Raw genomic sequence first — 23,480 nt, 5'->3', positions numbered from 1 at the left:
GTGCTTGGAGCCCGCACTCCAAGCAGGGCGCCCTCTGGTGGTGGTGGGCCAGCAGTACCTCCTCTTCAGCGGCCCACATAACAGGCGGTATTCAATCAAATTTTTCAACAGTTTTAAAATCCTGATGAAACACCAGCTGCAGTAATGAAGCTGAATGAAGGTTAAACAATGATTCTGAAAGTCAGTGAAAGTCCAGATTTCTTGTTTCATTTGGGCTTCGTTGTCCTTCATTGATGCTGCGTGACCGGGACTTTACAATGTTCTTTGAACCAAAATCAAGAATCTACTAGTGTTGTTTTGACATGCTAACATTTCAATCCAAGAATACAGAACCTCTGTTTTGCCTTTTTTTTTTTTTTTTTTTTAATCATGTTATGTAATTTTGACGGCAGCGGGTGTCTTTTGAGTTGTTTTTCTTGAGGACAGTGTACGTTTCAGCACCAGTCAAATTTGTGTTTGTGTTGGGTTTCACAGTTGCCATTCCTTCCTTCATGCCAAGAGGTTTCACATCCACAGAATATGTGCTGATGAATGCAAAAATGAAACTACAAAGTATAAAATAAAATGTATTCATGGGCTATTGCACAACAGCAAAGAACACAAATATTCAGGATATTTGTACAAAAGGTACTTGGTGCATAACTTTAGTTTACATTTAGCCAAAGAGTCTAGTTGGGAACCTTACAACAGCTCATAGCTCTGTTATTTTTAGTCTGATGCTAAATTGGGTAGGGGGTGTCCAAGGCGGTGACCTCAGAGTTGTATCCCTGCATTTTTTTTATTTTTTTGAGGGGGAGGGGGGGGATCTGGTTCTGTAGGCTTCATCAGGCAGTAACTGACCCACAAAACGACAGAGCAGTTTGAGGTGAGTGTGAAGAGACTGGGATGAGAATCAGCACCTCTAAATCTGAGACCATGGTCCTCTGTCAGAAAAGGGTGGATTGTTTTTGGCCCAAATGGAGGAATTTAAGTAACTCAGAGTTTTGATCACTAGTGGGTGTAAGTTGGAGTGTGAGATTAATAGATGGATTCAGGCGGTCTCTGATGTTTTATGGACACTGTATCAGGATGTCGTGTGAAGAAGAAGCTGAGCCGGAAGATGAGTCTCTTGATGTACCAGTCAATTTACCCTCCTATTTTCACCTATGTTCATGAACTTTGGGTAATGACTGAAAGAACAAGGTCACAGATACCAGCAGTGGAAACGAGATTGCTCCTGTGTTGGGTATCTGGGCTTACACTCCTGGACAAGATGAGGAGCCTGACTGTCCAGAAGAGACTCTGAGTAGAGCTGCTGCTTCTTTGCATCAAAAGGAGCCAGCTGAGGTGGTTTGGATATCTGGTGAGGATGCCCCCTAGTGGTCTCCTTAGGGAGAACGTCCAGGCACATTCAACTGGGAGGAGGCCCCGGGAAAGACCCAAGACACACTGGAGGGAAGAGTTAGAGGACTTGGCCTAGGCCAGGGAAGTCTGGGATGTGCTTCTTGATCTACTGCCGCTGCAACCCAGAACTGGATAAGTGGCAGAAAATGAATTAAATTAGCCCAAGTATTTTTAGTGCTTTACAAAACTGGGCCCAGATGAACTTGATACAGGTTAAGCCATGGTGATGGATCTCGATGATCTTAGACATAGATAGTGGCACTCAGTGTAGATAATGAAGATGTTCAAACCTGCCCTCTCTTAATCATGATGTTTTTCCAACATTCTCTTGCTGTTGATGTGCTCCACTTCTGAACAGCTCTGGAGTTCAGTTTCTTGTATTACTACACATCACACACTCAGCACCAATTTAGGATCAAACCTACTGATGATCCATGGGTGCACTCTTCAGACCAAATTGTAGTTGCCTCTGCCTCTCAATGATCAATGACTCAAAAACAGAAAAATATTTACATATTTATCCAGAAATCAAATTTTAAAAAGGGTTTTCATGATAATGTGTACAGAGGTGGGTGTGTTATCATGTGTATAGCTAGATCAACCGAAGAGGTCACATTTGGTGTTTCTGGAGTCTAAATCTAAATGACCAGCCTGAAGTGTTGACCAATTGCACCTGTGTTAACCATACTGCAACACTTAAGAAGTAAAACACAAGTTTAAAAAGTCAAAATTGAATTACGTACAGTCCAGTGTTGTAATGCATTAATGCTCCTTCTTGGCCTTAAGGCACCTTAAAGGCTTTTTTCCCCTCAGCTTTGTCCTTGAGGTATTAAAGTGTTGGCCTGGGTTTTGAGGGGTCAAACCCTTGGCGTGGGCTATGTGGGCTCAAAGCTTTTACCTTGGGCTTGAGGGGTTAAAGGCTCGACCAGGATCCAAATGGGTCAAATGTTAAATGGACTGCATTCCATTTTCTATCTGAATCAGCATCTCAAAGTGCCTGACAGTGATACCTCTCATTTACCCATTCACACTCACACACTGATGTCAGGGTGCTGCCATGCAAAGTCCTCACAACACACCAGGAGCAACTTAGGAATTAAGAACCTTGTCCAAGGTCCCTTACTGATTTTTCTGCCTGGTGAGGGTTTGAGCTGAGGATCCTCTCGTCTCAAGTCTATCACTTAAGGGTACTATCTCACTGTGCCATGACTGTTGTAGAGTAGTTGAAGACTTGTATTTGCACCAAAACACATGAATGAGTGACAAATTTTCAGTGCTCAGAATGGCTGTGTGCTGTAATATGCTGTTATTATGTGACAAGAGGCTGGAAAAATATGCTAGACTGTAGCCATGGAAAAAAAAATCACTGTAAATAATCATAAAATGAAAGTACTGAACTTATTCCCATTGTGCTCAATAGTAAATCCCTTCGACTGCTCCCTTGTTTCCACTCAGGCTCACCACAGCAAATCTGAGGTGGATCTGCATTTTGACTTGGCACAAGTTTTACAATGGGTGCCCTTCCTTATGCAACTCCACGTTACATGGAGAAATGGGCAGGGGTTGGGTTTGAACTAACCACTTGGCCACCACCCCTAAATTGTACTTTCAATATATAAAATAAGCATGTTACTGTTTACCATTTCCCCACTCTGACAAAATAATTTCATTTGGGATTAATAAAGTTCTTTGTTATTCTTATTCTTAAAAAGGATAAAAGTACAAGTCCAGATCGCACAGCAGAGGGGCTGCAGGACTCACTCAGCCACTTTCAGAAGTGTTGATCTTCTCTGGTATTTTTGCATGCTCCCAGGGCAGCTCGTGTGTGTCTCCCACGAGGAATGTCACATCCATATTTTTGTCTCCAATCAGTTACAGTGTAGTTTCATCATCATCAAGCCCCCACAAACTTCTCTCATGATTGTCACATGTTATGAACAAGGTTGGGTAGGATTACTTTGAAAGAATACATGTGGATTACATGTATGTATGTACATACATTTGGATTACTTGTAATCTGATTACTTTTGGATTACATTTCAAAGTAATCCTACCTAACCTTGGTTAAGAATTGCGCAAACTACAGTCGGGGGCTTCGTGACACCCGCAAGTGGTCTGTATGTGGTGAAGACCTACTTTGAACTGTTCAAAATTCAGGTGTAACACTTGCAACGCCATGCAACAACTCACACAAGGGGATAGCAACACCCAGTGAATGTCGTGCTAATTCTGTGCCTTGCAAAGCTCTTGCAGTCCAGTGAGATAGTACCCTAACCATTAGACCATCGCCTCCCATTTAACAAAGCCTTTTGCCATGATCTTGAGGAGTCAAAGCCAAGGTCTGGGTGCAGATGGATCAAAGCCTTTTCCTTGGTCTTCAGGCATAAAAAACCTTTGCTCTCTTGATGGGTCAATGCCTTGGCCTTAGTCTTGAGGTCCAAGCCTGGCTGTGGGCCATGTGGAGTCAAAGCCTTTGCCTGGGTCTTGAGGGGCCACTGCCTTTGCTTCAGCCTTAAGGGATTAAACCTTTCACCTGTGTTTTGATGGGTCAAAGCCATGGCCTTGAAGGGCCAAAGCCTTGGCCTGGGTCTTGAGGCATCATACCCTTGCAATGGGTCCTGAGGGGTTAAAACTTTGGCCTGGGTTTTGAGGGCTCAAAGCTTTGGCATTGAAGGGTCAAAGCCTTCGTGTGAGTCTTGAGGGTTAAAGCTTTGGTCTTAAGGAGTCAAAACCTTTGCCTGGATCTTGAGGGGTCAAACTCTTTGCTTTAGTTTGAGGGGTCAAAGCCTTGGTGTAAGCCATGTGGGGCCAAAACCTGTGCCTGGGTCTTGAATGGTCTAAGCTTTGTTCTTGAAGAGTCAAAGCCTTGGCCTGGGCCTTGAGGGGTCAAACTCTTTGCTTTGTGCTTGAGGGGTCAAACTCTTGCCATGTGTCCTGAGGGGTTAAAACCATTGTCTGGATCTTGAGGGGTGGAAGTCTTCATCTGCGTTTTGATTGGTCAAAGCCTTGGCCTTGAAGGGTCAAAGTCGTGGCCTGGGTTTTGTGGGCTCAAAGCTTTCGCGTTGAAGGGTCAAAGCCTTAGCGTGAGTCTTGAGGGTTCAAAACCTTGGTATTGGCCTTGAGGTTTTGGGCCTTAAGAAGCCCACTGGTGCCATCATGCTATATTGCCACCTGTTCTTTTATATACTGATGCTGAACCATTTAAGTGAACTCAGTCAATTTGTGATGTCTATTGATTATGAACTTGTTGTCATCCTCTCTGTCATACATCATTTATGTGTGTCTTCACTGCACAAAGATGTTTTTCATTTGGTTCATGTTGATGTGTGCCTTTGTTGTGTCACCTGTCACTGGTCGGTTTTTCTCATTTCCCCTGCGTTTGCTTTCTGTTGTCTGTTTTCCACTCGCTTCATAGATTCCTGTTCAGAGCATGCCATTTCCTCCTCATGGAATGAGACTGCATGTCTTGCTACATTGCCACAAATAACTAATTCTGTCTTTATTTTGTCTTTTCCTCCCATTTACTTCTGTCCACATGCTGTGTTGTTTCCTGCCTGTTCTAAAAACCTTCAAAAACTATTCAACCCCCACAAAAAAATCTAAACCTTTTGACTCAAACAAACTGGACTGTGAAAAACCTGGAACTGGACCACAACTGAAGGCGTATTACAAACATCAGGACCTGGCTGAGGACAGAGACTGCTGGGACCTCCAGAGGGAGGTGGTGAAGCAGAGGTCTCTGCGCAGTAAGCGTCTTCACAGCATCCCTGAGGTAGCTGAGGAGGAGTCCGACAGCGTGGACAGCACGGGCCAACAGCTGAGCTTTGAAAACAGCAGACCGCCAGGAATGGCACTCACACAGCAGAGGAGTCCGTGCACATACCAGCAGGATGCCCACATACACAACCATCTGACCGCCAGCAAGACTGTGCGTCATCTGCAGCGTCAGCGCTCTTCCCCTCGCTTCACGGACAGTTACTACTACTACAGCACAGAGGAAAGCAGTCTGGGTCGACCGAGCCGACAGAACACCAAGAGTCCCGACAGCGGATTAGACTGTGGCAGTGAGGAAGAAGGCTCTCTAGGTCGAGGCCACCGTGGATACTACACCCATGGGAGCCCCACACGGGGACCTGTGCGCATCATCCACTGCGAGGGCCCAGTGGAACGGCGAGCGTTGGCCATGGGCCGGAAAAGAACTTTGACCCGACAGTGCAGCGTGGACGAGGAATTCTCTGAAGTGTTGCCATCAGCAGTCAAGACGGTACACACAGGTGACTTTAGGAACAGGGAGCACTTTGGGCCCAGTCGTGAGGCGGGGCCTCGAAACTACTCCAGGGAGGGGGCCCTGAGCGAAGGCAGGCTGAACGAGCTGCACAGGGTCTATTACAGTCCCTACAGGGAGGCTAGGGCCCAGTCTCTGTCCAGGCTCACCTGGGACCCGTCTCTGGTGTGTGATTCAGACTTTATGCTGTACATTCCATCAGCACGCTGCAGCCATCCTTTGTTTCTGTCTCCTTTTCTTTTACAATTACGTCTTGTTATCAGCTTGCAGGTTTTTTTAGTTTGTTTTTCACGTTTTATTTTCCACTTTTCTTGCACTGAGTGCATCAGGTTGATTTCAGTATTCAGCTTCGACTTACCTAAAGGCCATTTAACAAACTTTTGCCTTTTCATATCTTTGAGGATTCACTCAAAGAAAAGCAGCAGTTGTTTTTCTGTGCGATGCAAAGACACGCTTGCGTGCACTATGCTAGCTGCAGACGTCATATGTCTCACCGCTGCAGCTTCATCAAGATACACTTCATTTAACCATCTTCTGCCTCATGTGTTTAATGACGCCACCAGCTTTCATTTGCATCACATTTTTGCTTCTTTTTCTCTGTCTTAGTTCACTAATGAAGAAAACAAAACATTTCATGAAAGGGGTCTTATTGTGCATCTTTTTAAGCAACTTAATATGATGGTACCAAATAGATGCAGATATGGAGCTAAAAACCTCAAACTGATGCTGAGCACCCCCAAAAAATAAATAAATAAAAGAGATATTAAAAAAGATGCTGCTCACCAAACGGACCGTCCAGAGGGAGAAGAAGAACAACAAGATAATGGCCAATTAGTCCATCCACAGAGCACAATTTTTTTGAGCAGCAATCAACATAAAGGGGCGTGTTAATACACTTCACCATCATCACTGATGGCTCCCAGGTCCAATTAACATAAAGGGGCGTGTCGATACACCTAGAGTCCCTTGATTTGAGAGAGTGGCATCAACTCAGAACACGGCGCCATTTTGGTTCCAACTGTGCTGAACGACTGAATGAACCTTTAGTGTTTTCAACATTTTTAAATCATTTAACCACATACAGCAACACATCCAGGTACAGATACTATCAAAATAAATATAAAAATAGTTGAGCTATCAAATTTACATAAATTTACAATTTATCATGATTTATTTAATTAATTTAAAGCCTGATTTATGCAGCTGCAGCACTGTAACTCTGTGACGTGTGTGACAGTTTTAAAGTTCTCAGTCTCTGGATTTTGCTTTATTCTGGACTAATTTGACCTTCAACAAATTTTCTTTCTACAATCATCACCTCCAAATCAAAGGTAAACTGAACAATTTCCTCTTTTTCAAATTCCGTGTTGGAAAGCTGCAGACTTTGTTGATCCATTTGTTATCAGCGTGCACACTGTAATGCCGCATTCACACCGGGCACGACCAGACGCTACAAATTTGCGGGGGTTGCGTGGCGACGGACACGCCTCCTTCGCCCGGTGTGTTGCTCTGCTTTTGCTGCGAAAATTCGCCCCGGTGCGTCATCAAATAGGAGGAGCTTCCATTCCGCTCGCCGGCTCCGGTTGTCAGTCAAGTTAACATGACGGACCTTGATCACACGGAGTGAGTTGTTGTGGAAAGCTGACAAACGTCATGAGACGTTCCCAATTCAGGGAGTATCATTATTTGCTGCAAGAGCTGCGTCTGGATGATGGCCGCTTTCAGCGGTCCTTCTGCCTCTGCAGGACCCAGTTTGAGGACCAACTGTCCCGTTCACGCGCGCACATGTAAACAATTTAAAAAAAAAAGAAACTCCGCTGCTTGCTGTGGGGCTGCAGCTCGCTCTTCCCCCAAAAAAACTCTGTCATAATTGTGTTTAGAAACCAGTCACCATTTGCTCTATTATACATCTCTGTAGTTAATAAGTAAAATAATCTCCACAGACGATTCGCTCGCGCGCGCACGTAAAATAAGAAAAAAAAGACACTCCGCTCCCCCTGCTGTGGTGCTGCTGCTCGCTCCAAAAACTCTGTCATAATTGTGTTTAGAAACCAGTCACCATTTGCTCTATTATACATCTCTGTAGTTAATAAGTAAAATAATCTCCACAGACGATTCGCTCGCGCGCGCACGTAAAATAAGAAAAAAAAGACACTCCGCTCCCCCTGCTGTGGTGCTGCTGCTCGCTCCAAAAACTCTGTCATAATTGTGAAATAAAGGACAAAAGAGACAAGTCCTGCTCACAGGCTGCTACCAGATACAGGACATGTTCACATCTTCAGTCAAACTCCAGACATCTCCACGTCACTACATATTCAGTCCCTGATTGGTCATCGCGGCGCGAAGAGACGAAAAAGTTCAGATTTTTCAACTTGGGGAGGAGGGCAACATGACATGAAGTGATGCAATATCACAGCACAAACGCACCAATTGCTCAAAATCGCTTCACTTGCGTCGCTTCATTCGCGTCCTTCACGTCGCAGTGTGTGACTTGGCACCAAAACGCATCGTTCCATAGGGATTACATGGCAACCTGTTGCTGCTGTTGCTCATGTCGCGCCCGGTGTGAACGCAGCATAACAACTATTAAAATATAAACACTGAAAGCAGCAAAATGTCAAATCACAGCCTTTTGTGTCTGATTTAACAGGTGCACATCAGGCTGCAGGTCCGAGTCTGAACACGGTGTGAAAAAATGAACGGTTGGACTTTTAATCATGGAAATAACTCATGGAAATGACTCCGGTCCCACTTTCCTCAAATTGGCGAGTGTCAGAACGTTTTTGTCCACTGACTGTGAATATCTGGTTTATACGATGACGGTTTAGGTGAGTTTTACTGAATTTACATATCAAAACTTTGATGATGAAGTCGCTTCCATCCCACACGGCTGACATTATTTTCCCAAATGTTTCTTCTGTTCGGATCTGAAGGGAATCTGTACATCTTGAAGCCCTTGTGTCTGTGCCTCCAAATGCACAACAACCTGCATTTTCAGTGAATAAATAAATAAAATATGTAACGGTTCGGATACGAATGGATACGAACCCAGAAGCAGGGAGCAGAAAAGATGGAATTAAACACGGATTTATTACAGGAAGGAATGATGTACAGAATGCATGAACTGTCTATCCGTGTGGAGACTGGCCCGCACAGTGGTGGAAACAGGCGTACCGCAGCCCTGAGTTCTTCTGCCCTGGAAGGTGGGTCCGGAGCCAGGTGGCCGCCTGCAAGCTGTCGACGAGTCCGGAGGGAGAGACAGATGGTGTCTAGAGTGCTGAGTGTAGAGTGCTGAGTCGATAACTTCCAGAGGTGAGTGTCACAGTCAAACAGTTACAGACTATCACAGCTGATTCCAATATGCAGATAATTAGACTGACAGATTCAGTTCAGGTTCTTCTTAAAGTTCGTTCTTAGAAAAGGTTCACTGTCAGTTTGTACTATATTCCTCGCAGAGCTCAGTGAAGGCAAAATGTCAAACACTTAGCTGGAAATTGCTGAGAGCGAGAGCTCCACGCTCAGGCTGCAGAAAAACTGATCTTGGAGCGGCAGCAACCAGGAGGACATCAGCTCTAAGCTGGGGCTCGACCACAGGTGTGTGGAAACACCAAAAAGTTAGAAGAATTTTCTACTTCTGGAAAAGTAGCGAGGCCAAAGCTTACCGTGTGGATTAGCTGAAGTTTCTGGCGATAATGGACTGAAGAGAAGGGGTTGAAATACAGGAGCTGATTGCATGTGGAACAGGTGTGTCGATCAGCTTGAGGCGTGCCACCTGTGCAGAGAGGAGAAAAAACAGCAGCAGCAGCAGGCAGAGCAGGTAGCTTGCAACAGTACTCCCCTCAACGGGAGCCCCCAGGCGACCCACCAGGACGATCAGGGTGCTCCCGATAGAAGTCCCGAATGAGGGAGGGATCCAGGACGAGCCCCCACTTGACCCAGGAGCGTTCTTCGGGCCCATAGCCCTCCCAATCCACCAAGTACTGGAAGCCCCGCCCCCGCCGACAAACATCCAGAATCTTCCGGATGGTCCAGGCTGGGTGACCGTCCACCATCTGGGCAGGGGGTGGCGCAGGAGCAGTAGGACACAGTGGACTCACATGAACCGGCTTCAGCCTGGAGACGTGGAAGACCGGGTGGATCCACAGCGAGCGGGGAAGACGGAGCCGGGCGGCCACCGGATTAACCACCTGGTCAACGACAAAAGGTCCAATATACCGGGGAGCCAGCTTCAGAGAGTCAACGTGGAGGGGAATATCCCTGGATGAAAGCCACACCTCCTGCCCAGGTTGATAGGCGGGAGCGGGGGTCCAATGCCGGTCCACATGACCCTGCGTCCGGGTACGGGTCTTCAGCAGGGCAGAGGGGGCGGTCTTCCTCACCCGCCGGCATCTCCTGAGGTGGAGCTGCACAGAAGGAACCGAAACCTCGTCCTCCTGAGACGGAAAGAGGGGCGGCTGATATCCCAGGGAGGCTTCAAAGGGTGAGAGTCCAGTGGCAGACGAGACCTGGGAATTGTGTGCATACTCCACCCAGGGTAGGTGTTGGCTCCAGTCCGACGGGTGCATTGCAGAGACACACTGTAAGGTGGCCTCAAGGTCTTGGTTGGTCCGCTCTGCCTGCCCGTTGGTCTGTGGATGGAACCCGGACGACAGGCTGACCGAGGCCCCAAGTGCAGTGCAAAAGCTCCGCCAAACCAGCGACGTGAACTGGGGTCCCTGGTCAGATACGATGTCTTGGGGTATGCCATGCAACCGGACGACGTGGAGGACCAGAAGGTCGGCGGTCTCCTGGGCGGTTGGCAACTTTGGCAGGGGCACAAAGTGGGCTGCCTTGGAGAACCGATCCACGATTGTGAGGACTACTGTGTTACCCTGGGATGGAGGAAGTCCAGAGCCGAAGTCCATCCCAAGGTGTGACCATGGGCAACTTGGAATTGGAAGTGGTTGCAGGAGCCCAACAGGCAGTTGGTGGGAGGACTTGCCGCGGGCACAGACCGAGCAGGCTTGAATGAACTCCCTAACATCAGCCTGTGCTGTGGGCCACCAGAAATGACGACGTAACAGTTCCAGAGTACGGGTGACCCCAGGATGGCAAGACAATTTGGATGAGTGGCAGAATTGCAGTACTTGAGACCGAACCTCCGGCAGAACAAAAAGCTGACTGGCGGGCCCCCTCCCAGATCAGGATGCCGGGTGAGGGCTTCCTGGACGGCTCACTCAACATCCCAGGTCAGTGCCCCCACAACTATGGACCGAGGCAGGATGGTCTCTGTGGTCTCTGACGAATCTTTGGGGAGTGAAAACTGGTGAGAAAGGGCATCAGGTTTAAGGATTTTATTGCCCGGACGATAGGAAATGGTGAAATGGAATCTACCAAAAAACAGGGACCACCTGGCTTCCCGGGCGTTCAATCGTTTAGCGGTCTGGATGTATTCCAGATTGCGGTGGTCTGTCCACACAATGAATGGAACTGCGGCCCCCTCCAGCCAATGTCTCCACTTGGATAGAGCCTCTTTAACAGCTAGGAGTTCCTGGTTGCCCACGCCATAGTTCTTTTCAGCGGGGGAAAGGCGCCGTGAGAAATATGCACATGGGTGTATCCTATTGTCCGCCTCAGACCTCTGGGAAAGAACTGCTCCTAGCCCTGTGTCAGAAGCGTCCACCTCGATGATGAGCTGATGATCCGGGTCAGGCTGGGTGAGTATAGGAGCCGAGGCGAACCATCGTTTCAGAGCGGAGAAGGCGGAGTCAGCCTGGGGGGTCCACTGAAACGTGGTTTTGGAAGAGGTAAGCGTGGAAAAGGGAGCGGCGATCTGACTAAAACCACGTAGAAAACGTCGGTAAAAGTTTGCGAACCCCAAAAACTGCTGTAAGTGTTTGCGTGTGGATGGTACTGGCCAGTCGACAATGGCTTTGACCTTCGCTGGGTCAGGTCTGACTTGGTTGTGGGAGATAATAAACCCCAGGAAGGACACGGTGTTGAGGTTGAAACCGCATTTCTCGGCCTTTACAAACAACCTGTTTTCCAGGGGTCGTTGAAGAACGAGTCTCACCTGTTTAATGTGGGTTTGTGGATCGGGAGAGAAAATCAAGATATCGTCTAAATAGACAAAAACAAAACAATTTTAAAAATCCCTTAGAACGTCATTCACCAGCGCTTGGAACGTGGCTGGTGTGTTAGTGAGACTGAAGGGCATGACGAGGTATTCAAAATGCCCCAAAGGGGTATTGAAGGCGGTTTTCCACTCGTCCCCCTCCCGAACACGCACCAGGTGATAGGCATTCCGGAGGTCTAATTTGGTGAATACAGTCGCCCCGTGCAAGGAACTAAACGCAGAATACAGAAGGGGTACCTATTGCAGACCGTAATGGCGTTTAGTCAACGGAAATCGATGCAGGGGCGAAGGGTGCCATCCTTCTTCCCAACAAAAAAGAAGCCCGCCCCCACAGGGGACGAAGAGGGCCGGATCAATCCCGCAGCCAAGGAGTCCCGGATATAGGTCTCCATTGATTCGCGTTCCAGGCGGGAAAGGTTGTACAATCTCTCAGATGGGAGAGGAGCGCCAGGAAGTAACTCAATGGCGCAGTCATAAGGACGGTGAGGTGGAAGTGAGAGTGCACGATCCTTGCTGAACACGTCACCAAGGTCGTGGTACTCAAATCAGGGGGCGTGGCGACCTTCTCCTTAACTTTCATGGCGGGAGGAACCGAGGAAATAAGGCACCCCTGGAGACAGGCTTCGCGCCATTGAGTTATGGCCCCGGTCTGCCAATTGATTCCGGGATTGTGTCTGAATACCCACGGGTGGCCTAGAACTACAATAGAGACACTCCTCAGACGCTAGTCTCTGTCTGCACTCTTCAGGGGGCAATTTGGCCCTGCCAAGCTACATAGGTTCGCCAGCAGGGGGAGCTGGCGTGTCTGAGGAGGACTCGACGGAGCTTGGGAGAGGCGGACCTGATGTGTGTCGAGGGGAGGGGCGAGTGGAAAAGTCCCGGTCAGCCCGACGGCCTTTCTCACGGTGCCGCTTCCTCATCCTATTATCCAGCCTGATAATAAGCGAGATAAGTGAGTCTAAGTCTCTAGGTTCATCCCGGACCGCCAGCTCGTCCTTTAGAGCGTCATTCAGGCCGTTAACGAACACACTCTGAAGTGCCGCGCTGTTCCACTCTGCCGTCGCGGCCAACACGCGGAACTCCACCACGTATTCCGCGGCGCTGTGTGACCCCTGTTTCAAATTCAATAAACGTTGGGAAACGGAATCCCTCCGCGCAGAATGATCAAAAACTAACTGGAATTCCCTGGTGAAAGCTGAAAAGGAATTAAGCAATGAGGAGTCCTGGTTCCAAAGCGTGGTCGCCCAGGCGTGTGCCTCTCCCCGGAGTAAATTGATGATGTATGCAATGCGGCTTTTATCGGAACTATATTGTGACGGGCACTGATTGAAAACTAAAGAACACTGCATTAAAAATGCAGCACAAGTGTCCATATTCCCCTCGAATGGCTCTGGGTGACAAATGAACGGTTTGAGGGGCGCCACGGAGGCAGCGCCGGAGGAGGAGGAGGTGAGAAGCTATACCGGAGCGGACGGAGGCGGTGTCGGTGTGTGGCTGCATGTGAGCTGCGCCATCTGGGTGGAGAGGTCTAAGAGGCGCGTATCAGAGTGTTTCATGTGGTCTGACAGTGAGCTTACGTGAGCTGTGAGAGAGTCCACGGCTTGCTGAAGTTTCCCAAGATACTCTCCCTGGATTTGTAACACCTGCTGCAACCGGTCAGCCCCCGCTGGGTCCATGACGTGGCCAGAAACTCCTGTTACGGTTCAGATACGAATGGATACGAACCCAAAAGCAGGGAGCAGAAAAGATGGAGTTAAACACGGATTTATTACAGGAAGGAATGATGTACAGAATGTATGAACTGTGTATCCGTGTGGAGACTGGCCCGCACAGCGGTGGAAATAGGAGTACTGCAGCCCCGAGTTCTTCTGCCCTGGAAGGTGGGTCTGGAGCCAGGTGGCCACCTGCAAGCTGTCGACGAGTCTGGAGGGAGAGACAGATGGTGAGTGCTGAGTCGATAACTTCCAGAGGTGAGTCTCACAGTCAAACAGTGACAAACTATCACAGCTGGTCCCAATATGCAGATAATTAGACAGACGGATTCAGTTCAGGTTCTTCTTAAAGTTCGTTCTTAGAAAAAGTTCACAGTCAGTTTGTACTATATTCCTCGCAGAGCTCAGTGAAGGCAAAATGTCAAACTTAGCTGGAAATTGCTCAGAGCAAGAGCTCCACGCTCAGGCTGCAGAAAAACTGATCTTGGAGCGGCAGCAACCAGGAGGGCATCAGCTCTAAGCTGGGGCTCGACCACAAGTGTGTGGAAACACCAAAAAGTTAGAAGAATTTTCTACTTCTGGAAAAGTAGCGAAGCCAAAGCTTACCGTGTGGATTAGCTGAAGTTTCTGGCGATGATGGACTGAAGAGACGTGGTTGAAATACAGGAGCTGATTGCATGTGGAACAGGTGTGTCGATCATCTTGAGGCGCGCCACCTGTGCAGAGAGGAGAAAAAACAGCAGCAGCAGGCAGAGCAGGCAGCTTGCAACAAAAATAGCTGGATTTACATGCAGATTAACAGCCAGTGCTCTTTTGGAACCAAGATGGTTGGTTGCAATCAGTCACGAGTCACGTGACTGATTTTTTTTCAACTCATCATGTTGTTTCTCTCAATCAAGGGACTCTCGATACGCCTCACCCTCATTGCTGACAGTTCCCAGGACCAATTAACATAAAAGGGCGTGTCAATACACCTCCCAGTGGGAATTTTTCTATTTTAAAGGTGTTTCACCAGCAGGCCACATTCATATATATCATTTAAAATCTGATGATGTATACGTCAACAAAACCCTGTCTTTACACCCTGTTTAAAACACTGACCTTGAATGAGCCGTCTGACTGGACTGGCTGCGTCATGTGATTGGAACACTCAGCAGCAGAGCGCTGGTTCTGGAACACATGGTTTCGCTGGATCATGTCCCTGTGGACTTGTTGATTTTTCCACATAGCAGGAGAATTTAACCCTTTTCTTTTAAAACACCCTGAACAAACCATTAACTATTCATCTTGGTGTTTTATGTGATTTTTATTGAAATATTTTATTTATATTGGAACGTATGTTGAGATGCAGAATTTATTTCATTTATTAATTACTTTTGGCTATTTGTGTTAATAACATTTGACTCCAAACTTTGACTCGCATTGATTCGTTGTTCACACAGATTTACATGATCAGATTCTGAATGTTACGTGATGTGCTAGACACGCCCCTTTCTATTAATTGGTCGTGGGAGCTGTCAGCAGTGATGATGGTGTGGGGGAACCTACACATCCACAGATATGCTTCATGTAGCAATGTGTGAAGCAATCAAATAACACAAAGTTTGTAAATGAGCGCTAATCCAGAACCAAAATCCATATGGAGTTCTACCAGTAGAATCCCGGTCCAAACTCAGTTTAACATGCAGTGAAGTAGAACCAAAGCGTGCACAGGCTGCAGGCTTGGGATGTTCTGCTCCATCATGAGCAGCTGAGATTTAAAAAGCAGTGACAAATGCTGCAGGAAAAAAAAAACAAATGATCATGTTGGGTAGCCTGTACTAAAACCACGCCTCCCACATCCACGACACCATGGAACAACCTTTAGTCCTCCACCCAATCTAGAGTCCCTTTGTTCAGAGAGTCGTGACATGACGGGCCAAAAAAAAAAAAAAAATCGATCATGTGACTCATGGTGCCATCTTGGTTCCAAAATAGTGTTCGCTGTTAATCTGTCTGCATGGAAATCCAGCTATTTTATTTATTTATTTAGGACAAAGGATTATCTACAAACACAAACCACTGGAAATCTTTCCTGCCAACCCAAATTGTGGATCACATGGTCTAATGACGTCAGCAGCATGAGGTAGAGCTGGGGGATTAGACAGCTCAAGCTCTAACTTGAGGTGACCAATAACTTCTGATCGTGACACAAAGTGACCCAAATTAACACTGGATGAAAGTCCTGTTCTCACGTTGGTAGATATGCATCCTACAAGCTCACAGTACTGGTCCGTATCCTGAAAGCCTTAGAGGGGTCCAGGAGGGTTGCCATGGTGAACTGGGATTGGCCATCAATGTGTCATGGTCTTGTTTTAACTGTGCCAGAATTTAAACATTCATTCATTCATTCATTCATTCATTCCCTATACCCACTCACTCCAGTCAAGAGACACATTAGGGGGGCTGGAACCTATGACAGAGGTCACAAGGTGAGAGGTGGGGTACACCATGGACAGGACGCCAGGGACACATAGAGATGGACAAAGACAGTCACACCTACAGTCAGATCAGAGTCACCAGTTCATCGAACCTGCATGTCTTTGGAAGTGCAATGAAGCCGGAACACAGGGAGAACATACAAACTCCACACAGGAAGGACCAGGTGGGACGCGATCCCACAACCTTCTTTCTATGAAGCAACAGTACTAACCACTAAGCCACCGCGCTGCTTGACCCAGAAAACAACATTCAGTGGTCATGCCGCTGAATAAGATACACATGTCATGATTTTATTTACTGTTGTTGTGTCTCAGGAAGAGTTTCTGCATTATGTTTCCATCACTGCCAGTTTCATTTAGGGAACTTTGCAGCCTTTATATGTTTGGATTTTAAACATTTGTAAAATAAATACTTTTTAGAGCAAAATATTTGAATGGAAAGTTGAAAGTTATTAGTAGCATATATAGTAGTAGTTTACCGTAAGTTAGCAAAGAATAATCACCTAATAAACATAATCACCAGATTAATAAAAAGATTATACATGTACGGGTATATAAAATGCACCGTGTGTGTGTGTGTGTGTGTGTGTGTGTGTGTGTGTGTGTGTGTGTGTGTGTGTGTGTGTGTGTGTGTGTGTGTGTGTGTGTGTGTGTGTGTGTAAAGAAAAAATATGACTTCTAATTCAAAGGCAGCATAAGAATGTCAGATGTGTTACTACAGCTTTAATTTCAGTTGTAACTTAAACCGATTTTGAAGCCAGGCTTTGAGTTTCACATGGGATTTTTGACACCAAAGTCATAAAAATCAGAAAACGAAGTGGAGCACCAGAGTACTGTGTGTGACTGAGGTCAGCCTGTGTATATTTTGGGGGAGAAAAAATAGGTGGTGAAAGCAGAATTGTAGAAAATTCAGAGCAATCAGGAAAGTTTTAAACATGTTTAAAAAAACATCACATCTGTATAAATCATGATACACAAAACACAAATAATTATATTTAATTGGTGCAGGTCGGAGGTACTCCTGTGTGATAGTAGGTGAAGGTGAAAGTGGATGAGCAGTACGATATGGAGTAATGGGGTCCTACCGTTCTCAGAGCAGAACCCTCCTCCTGGTCCTCCTGCACAACATGAAACACCTAAAAAGCAGAAGACAGGTTTGAGATATTAACAGAACCGTCTTAGCCTGTTTGAAAGATGTGAGGCCCTGTGTCCACAAGGAGTCTTTTTCCTGGGCACCTGTTTCTTATTCTAATTCTAATGGAATGGAGCACATGCGGCAGTATATAGCCACCTCCAGAACAAAAACCACTGCACTCAGCCTCGTTTTTTCAGAGCAGACCAGTTTTTTTTTTGTTTTTTTTTTGCACTGTGATGTCACGGGAGTGGCTTTTCAGGCAAACAGAAGCTAAGGTTTATTTTTGCTAACTGTTTCTTCTGAGGGTGAGTACTTTTTATCGTCATACATTATGTTAGTTGTTGGATGTTTATTGTTGTCATTGAAACAAATCCCACGAGTAGCACTTTGTTTCCCCACTGAAACCATTCACTCAGCACAAAAAAATAAATAAATTAATTAAATTAAATAAAACACCACGGTATTGACACAAGGACTCATGTACACACTTGGGTGTATTTGGCAACAATTGGTTCCACTCATTTTTAAGTGCATATAAAATAGTAGGTAATACAGATTTTGGCCACTATTTAAAAAAGAAGGCTGTATTTCCTCAACTTTGTAATTGGAGCATCAGCAGTGGGAGACGCCTGAACAGGTGAACTGGGCGTAAACTTAATGTGCATTTACACATAGGCAAGACACGTTACAAATGTCATATTTGCATCATTCTTGGCACATTCCTGATATTCTTAATGTGACTTAACACATCTGAATAGGTTTCTTAATAGTGTGTGTTGGTGCGTGATATTTGTGATTTTCGTGGAGCATGTTTTTGGCTGTCAAAAAATCTTCCACGAATGTCACACACCACCCTCATTTCATCTCATGTCGTGGAGCTTGCGATCCTTAACAGAGCATGACAGTGTTCTTCTCTGACATGCTCACAGTTAAACCCTGCTGCACCACATTCAGTTTCATTGCTGCAGTATACTGAAGAAGGACAGTGACGCCAGGTCGGCTAAAAATCTCATTCCAATGCTCCTCAGTGTGCTCCTGCAGGTGTTCCACCTGCTGCTGTGCCTGATGTTTGAGAAAACGAGCGAGATGAGAGCCACGTGGAGCCACACATCTGACTCTCCCCGTCTCCTCCTCATCTCTGCGCCACTCCATGGCACAGAGCCCAACTAAGCATGCAATCACAAAGTTCTTCTGCTGTGGATTTTGAGGAACAAACTGGAATGATCTGAATTGTTCAGCAACTGACGGTTGGATGAATATGGGTGTGTGTGGGGATACAATTCACCTCATTCACAATGTGACAGAACTTAACGATGTGCTGTTACACACAATAGCGCGCAACAGCATGCAACGACGCGGAACATTATTCTTAACCATGCGTAATGACACACGACCGTGCGCATGTGTTCCTTCTCCAGCAACACGTGCCATTAATCGTAACGCGTGGTAACAGGTTGCAACAGTTCCTGAGGACACCTGACGCTTCTGCCCCGAATAATCACATTCATGATCAGCGGCCAAGAATGTGTACTTCGTGGCATTCGTGACTTGTCGTCATTATGTGTGTAACATTTTTTTAATAAACTTTATGCCTCCACACGGGAGCATCAATAGATGTGTAACAGTTTTAACAATAAAGCCTCCACACGCGGGCACCAGAGGCAAGTAGCAATTTATAGTGAATAAGTAGTAAACTCCCAAATTGAATCAGATTGGACTAGGCCCAAGGTAACAGGTCACCAAAACAATTAATTTAGGGTTTAATACTTATTATTTAATCAGTAATGGGGCACCACCTATTTATTTTTAATAGCATAGGTATTATAAACTAAACATGAATTTATCAGTCTCAAATTAATTAATCAGTCTCAATTTAACTGAATCAATCTCTGATCTGAAAGTCATGAATTGTACGATACAGTTGACCAAGAGTATCCTTCTGTACACAAAATAAGCCACAGCAGAAAATATTTACAATTTATTTACAATTTATACAAGAAATGAACATTTGACTGGCATTTTATAGACAGTGATGAAAAATACGTTCATTCATGGAAACAATTTTCTTACTCGCTCATGAGAAGTTGGAAGAAAGAGATAAAGCTCAAAACTTTAATAAATCTGATTGGAATTTAGTGACTAAATTAGTGACTTCTGTGCTAGTCACAGTTTGTCCATCACGAACACCATGTTCGAGCACAAGGGTGTCCATAAGTGCACATGGCACCAGGACACCCTGAGCCGGAGGTCGATGATCGACTTTGTAGTCATATCATCTGACCTTCGGCCACATGTCTCGGACACTCGAGTAAAGAGAGGGGCAGAGCTGTCGACCGATCACCACCTGGTGGTGAGTTAGATCCGCTGGGAGGGGAGGAAGCCGGTCAGACCTGGCAGGCCCAAACGTATCGTGAGAACCCTCTGTCAGAGGGGTCTTCAACTCCCACCTCAGTGAGAGCTTCTCCCAGATCCTGGGGGAGGTTGGAGACATGGAGTCCGAGTGGACCATGTTCTCCACCTCCATTGTTGATGTGGCCACTCGTAGCTGTGGTCGCAAGGTCTCTGGTGCCTGTCGCGGCGGCAATCCCTGAACCCGGTGGTGGACACCGGAAGTAAGGGATGTCGTCAAGCTGAAGAAGGAGTCCTACTTATCTTTGTTGGTAGATGGGACCCCAGATGCAGCTGACAGGTACTGGCAGGCCAAGCGTGCTGCAGCCCGTGCGGTCGCAGAGGCAAAAATTCGGGTCTGGGAGGAGTTCGGGAGGCTATGGAGGAGCACTATCGGTCGGCCTTGAAGAGATTCTGGCAAACCGTCCGACACCTCAGGAGGCGGAAGCAGCTCTCCACCGGCACTGTTTACAGTGTGGGTGGGGAGCTGTTGACCCTGACTGGGGATGTTGTTGGGTGGTGGAAGGAGTACTTCGAGGATCTCCTCAATCCCATCATCACATCTTCCGAAGAGGAAGCAGAGACTGGGGACCCAGAGGTGGACTCATCCATTACCCAGGCAGACGTCACCGAGGTGGTTAGAAAGCTCCTCGGTGGCAACGCTCCTGGGGTGGATGAAATCCATCTTGAGTACTTTAAGTCTCTGGATGTTGTGGAACTGTCTTGAGGAGGAGGAAGGTGCACACAGGTGGACTACATTCTTTATAGGAGATGCAAGCTAAAAGAAATTAGAGACTGTAAGGTGGTGGCAGGTGAGAGTGTCGTTAGACAGCATAGGATGGTTGTTTGTAGGATGACTTTAGAGGTAAAGAAGAGAGTGAGAGCTCAACAAAGGATCAGATGGTGGAAGCTGAAGGAGGAAGACTGTTGTGTGAAATTTAGCGAGCAGGTGAGAGAAGCACTGGTTTGGAAGGGAAGCAATTTTGGACAACTGGAAAAGTACTGCAGATGTGGTGAGGGAGACAGCTAGGACAGTACTGGGTATGACACCTGGACAGTGGAAGGAAGACAAGGAGACTTGGTGATGGAATGAAGAGGTCCAGGAAAGCATAAGGAGAAAGAGGTTGGTGAAAAAGTTTTGGGATAGTCGGAGAGATGAAGAAAGTAGACAGGAGTACAAGGAGATGTGGCGTAAGGTGAAAAGAGAAGTGGCAAAAGCAAAGGAAAAGGCATATTGTGAGCTGTACAAGAAGTTGAATAGTAAGGAAGGAGAAAAGGACTCGTACCGATTGGCCAGACAAAGAGACAGAGCTGGAAAGGATGTGCAGCAGGTTAGGGTGGTAAAAGATGCACATGGTAATGTGCTGACAAGTGAGGAGTGTGTGCTGAGAAGGTGGAGGGAATATTTTGAAGAGCTGATGAATAAAGAAAATGAGCGAGAGAAAAGGCTGGATGATGTGGTCAATCAATCAATCAATTTTTTTATATAGCGCCAAATCACAACAAACAGTTGCCCCAAGGCGCTTTATATTGTAAGGCAAGGCCATACAATAATGATGTAAAACCCCAACGGTCAAAACGACCCCCTGTGAGCAAGCACTTGGCGACAGTGGGAAGGAAAAACTCCCTTTTAACAGGAAGAAACCTCCAGCAGAACCAGGCTCAGGGAGGGGCAGTCTTCTGCTGGGACTGGTTGGGGCTGAGGGAGAGAACCAGGAAAAAGACATGCTGTGGAGGGGAGCAGAGATCGATCACTAATGATTAAATGCAGAGTGGTGCATACAGAGCAAAAAGAGAAAGAAACAGTGCATCATGGGATGTGGTGAGAGTAAATCAGGAAGTACAAGAGATTAGTAAGGAAGAAGTGAGGGCTGCTATGAAGAGGATGAAGAGTGGAAAGGCAGTTGGTCCAGATGACATAACAGTGGAGGCATGGAAATGTCTAGGGGAGGTAGCAGTAGAGTTTATAACCAGATTCTTTAATAAAATCTTGGAAAGTGAGAAGATGCCTGAGGAGTGGAGAAGAAGTGCGCTGGTTCCTATTTTCAAGAACAAGGGTGATGTGCAGAGCTGCAGTAACTACAGAGGCATAAAGGTGATCAGCCACAGCATGAAGTTATGGGAAAGAGTAGTAGAAGCTAGGCTTAGAAAACAGGTGAAGATCTGTGAGCAGCAATATGGTTTCATGCTGAGAAAGAACACTACAGATGCAATGTTTGCTCTGAGAATGCTGTTGGAGAAGTACAGAGAAGGCCAGAAAGAGTTACATTGTGTGTTTGTGGACTTAGAAAAAGCTTATGACAGGGTGGCAAGAGAAGAGCTGTGGTATTGTATGAGGAAGTCTGGAGTGGCAGAGAAGTATGTTAGGGTAGCGCAGGACATGTACAAGAATAGTGTGACAGCAGGTGAGATGCACAGTAGGAATGACAGACTCATTCAAGGTGGAGGTGGGATTACACCAAGGATCAGCTCTGAGTCCTTTCTTGTTTGCAGTGGTGATGGACAGGTTGACAGATGAGATCAGACAGGAGTCTCCATGGACTATGATGTTTGCAGATGACATTGTGATCTGTAGTGAGAGTAGAGAGCAAGTTGAGTCTAGTCTGGAGAAGTGGAGATATGCTTTGGAGAGAAGGGGAATGAAAGTCAGTAGAAGCAAGACTGAGTACATGTGTGTGAATGAGAGGGAGCCCAGTGGAATAGTGCAGTTACAAGGAGTAGAAGTGGTGAAAGTAGATGAGTTTAAATATTTGGGGTCAACTGTTCAAAGTAATGGAGAGTGTGGTAGAGAGGTGAAGAAGAGAGTGCAGGCAGGGTGGAGTGGGTGGAGAAAGGTGGCAGGAGTGATTTTATTTTTTTGAATATCAGCAAGAGTGAAGGGGAAAGTTTATAAGACAGTAGTGAGACCAGCTATGTTGTATGGTTTAGAGACGGTGACACTAACAAAAAGGAGGCGGAGCTGGAGGTGGCAGAGCTGAAGATGTTGAGATTCTCTTTGGGAGTGACAAGAATGGACAAGATTAGGAATGAACATATCAGAGGGACAGCTCAGGTGGGATGGTTTGGAGACAAAGTCAGAGAGGTGAGATTGAGGTTTTGGATGTGTTGAAGGAGGACATGCAGGTGGTTGGTGTGACGGAGGAAGATACAGAGGACAGGGTGAGATGGAAACAATTGATCTGCTGTGGCGCCCCCTAACGGGAACAGCCGAAAGACAAAGAAGAACAAGACTGGAATTTAGTGATGAATTTTGAGGCCAATTATTAAGAAAATTATTAAACAAGCCTGAATGTTTAAAAAGGGAGCCACCTCTATCCATTGACAACAAACCTCTTTCATGGAGCCTGGACTGGGTCATTTAGCTGCGGTTGGAGGGTTGGTTCCGTCTGTCCGTTGTTGATATTTCTGCTCCGGGCAGCGTGAGCTCACCTGGGTCGGAGGGGTTAACCAGAGGTGTCCCCGAGTGATTCCAGGGCTTGTGTCGGCTGGCTTTGCCAGCGGTTATCGCTGCTTGCCGTAAGGTTTTAAATCAGCTCCATTGTCAGCTTGCAGGAACCCAGAGGTAGAAGGTATTTTGTTGAAAATGGTTCCTCATAACTTTTAAAAGGTTTGTTTGAACCAAATTAAAAATCTTTTGAATTTAGAAAAAAGGTAAACTTTAAGAGCATTGAAAATTATAATGAAAAAAGGAAAAGCCACTTTTTCTGTAAATTCTCTCTTAATTTGAAAAGCTCAGCTCGGAAGTTCTCTTAAAAATTCAAAAGACTTGACGCACCTTAAAGCGTCAGTTTAAAACTTTAAGTTTGTCAAAGTAAAGAATGAATGAATGAATGCCATGTGGTAGCTTAGCTTAGCTTAGCAATGAGGCCGGGGCCCAAAAAGAAAATGTAAGTGTTTACAAAGAAGAAAGCAGTGAGAGAAGGAAGCAGAAGCAGGGTGCAGAAGGGTCGAGCAAGGCTCTGTCCTAACCTCTTAAAGGGGG

The 23,480-nt window shown here is 46.3% G+C and overlaps 1 protein-coding gene across 6 annotated transcripts in view; it reads left to right on the top strand.

Moving 5' to 3' along the window:
• rimbp2 (RIMS binding protein 2) overlaps nucleotides 1-23,480 on the top strand; it is a 337,590-nt gene that overhangs the window by 210,804 nt on the left and 103,306 nt on the right. For 5 of the 6 annotated variants that reach the window (XM_034169645.1, XM_034169648.1, XM_034169646.1 and 2 more), the window contains one exon: nucleotides 5,045-5,833. The exons of the other annotated variant lie outside the window; for it this stretch is intronic. In XM_034169645.1, coding sequence (XP_034025536.1) covers nucleotides 5,045-5,833 — 789 coding nt within the window. The remainder of the gene's footprint in view (nucleotides 1-5,044; nucleotides 5,834-23,480) is intronic. 6 annotated transcript variants of the gene reach the window in all.

Source organism: Thalassophryne amazonica, chromosome 5, assembly GCF_902500255.1.
Source record: "Thalassophryne amazonica chromosome 5, fThaAma1.1, whole genome shotgun sequence".
Taxonomy (NCBI): Eukaryota; Metazoa; Chordata; class Actinopteri; order Batrachoidiformes; family Batrachoididae; genus Thalassophryne; species Thalassophryne amazonica.
The sequence above is the reverse complement of the archived record's forward strand: the minus strand, read 5'-3'. Positions and strand labels throughout refer to the sequence as shown.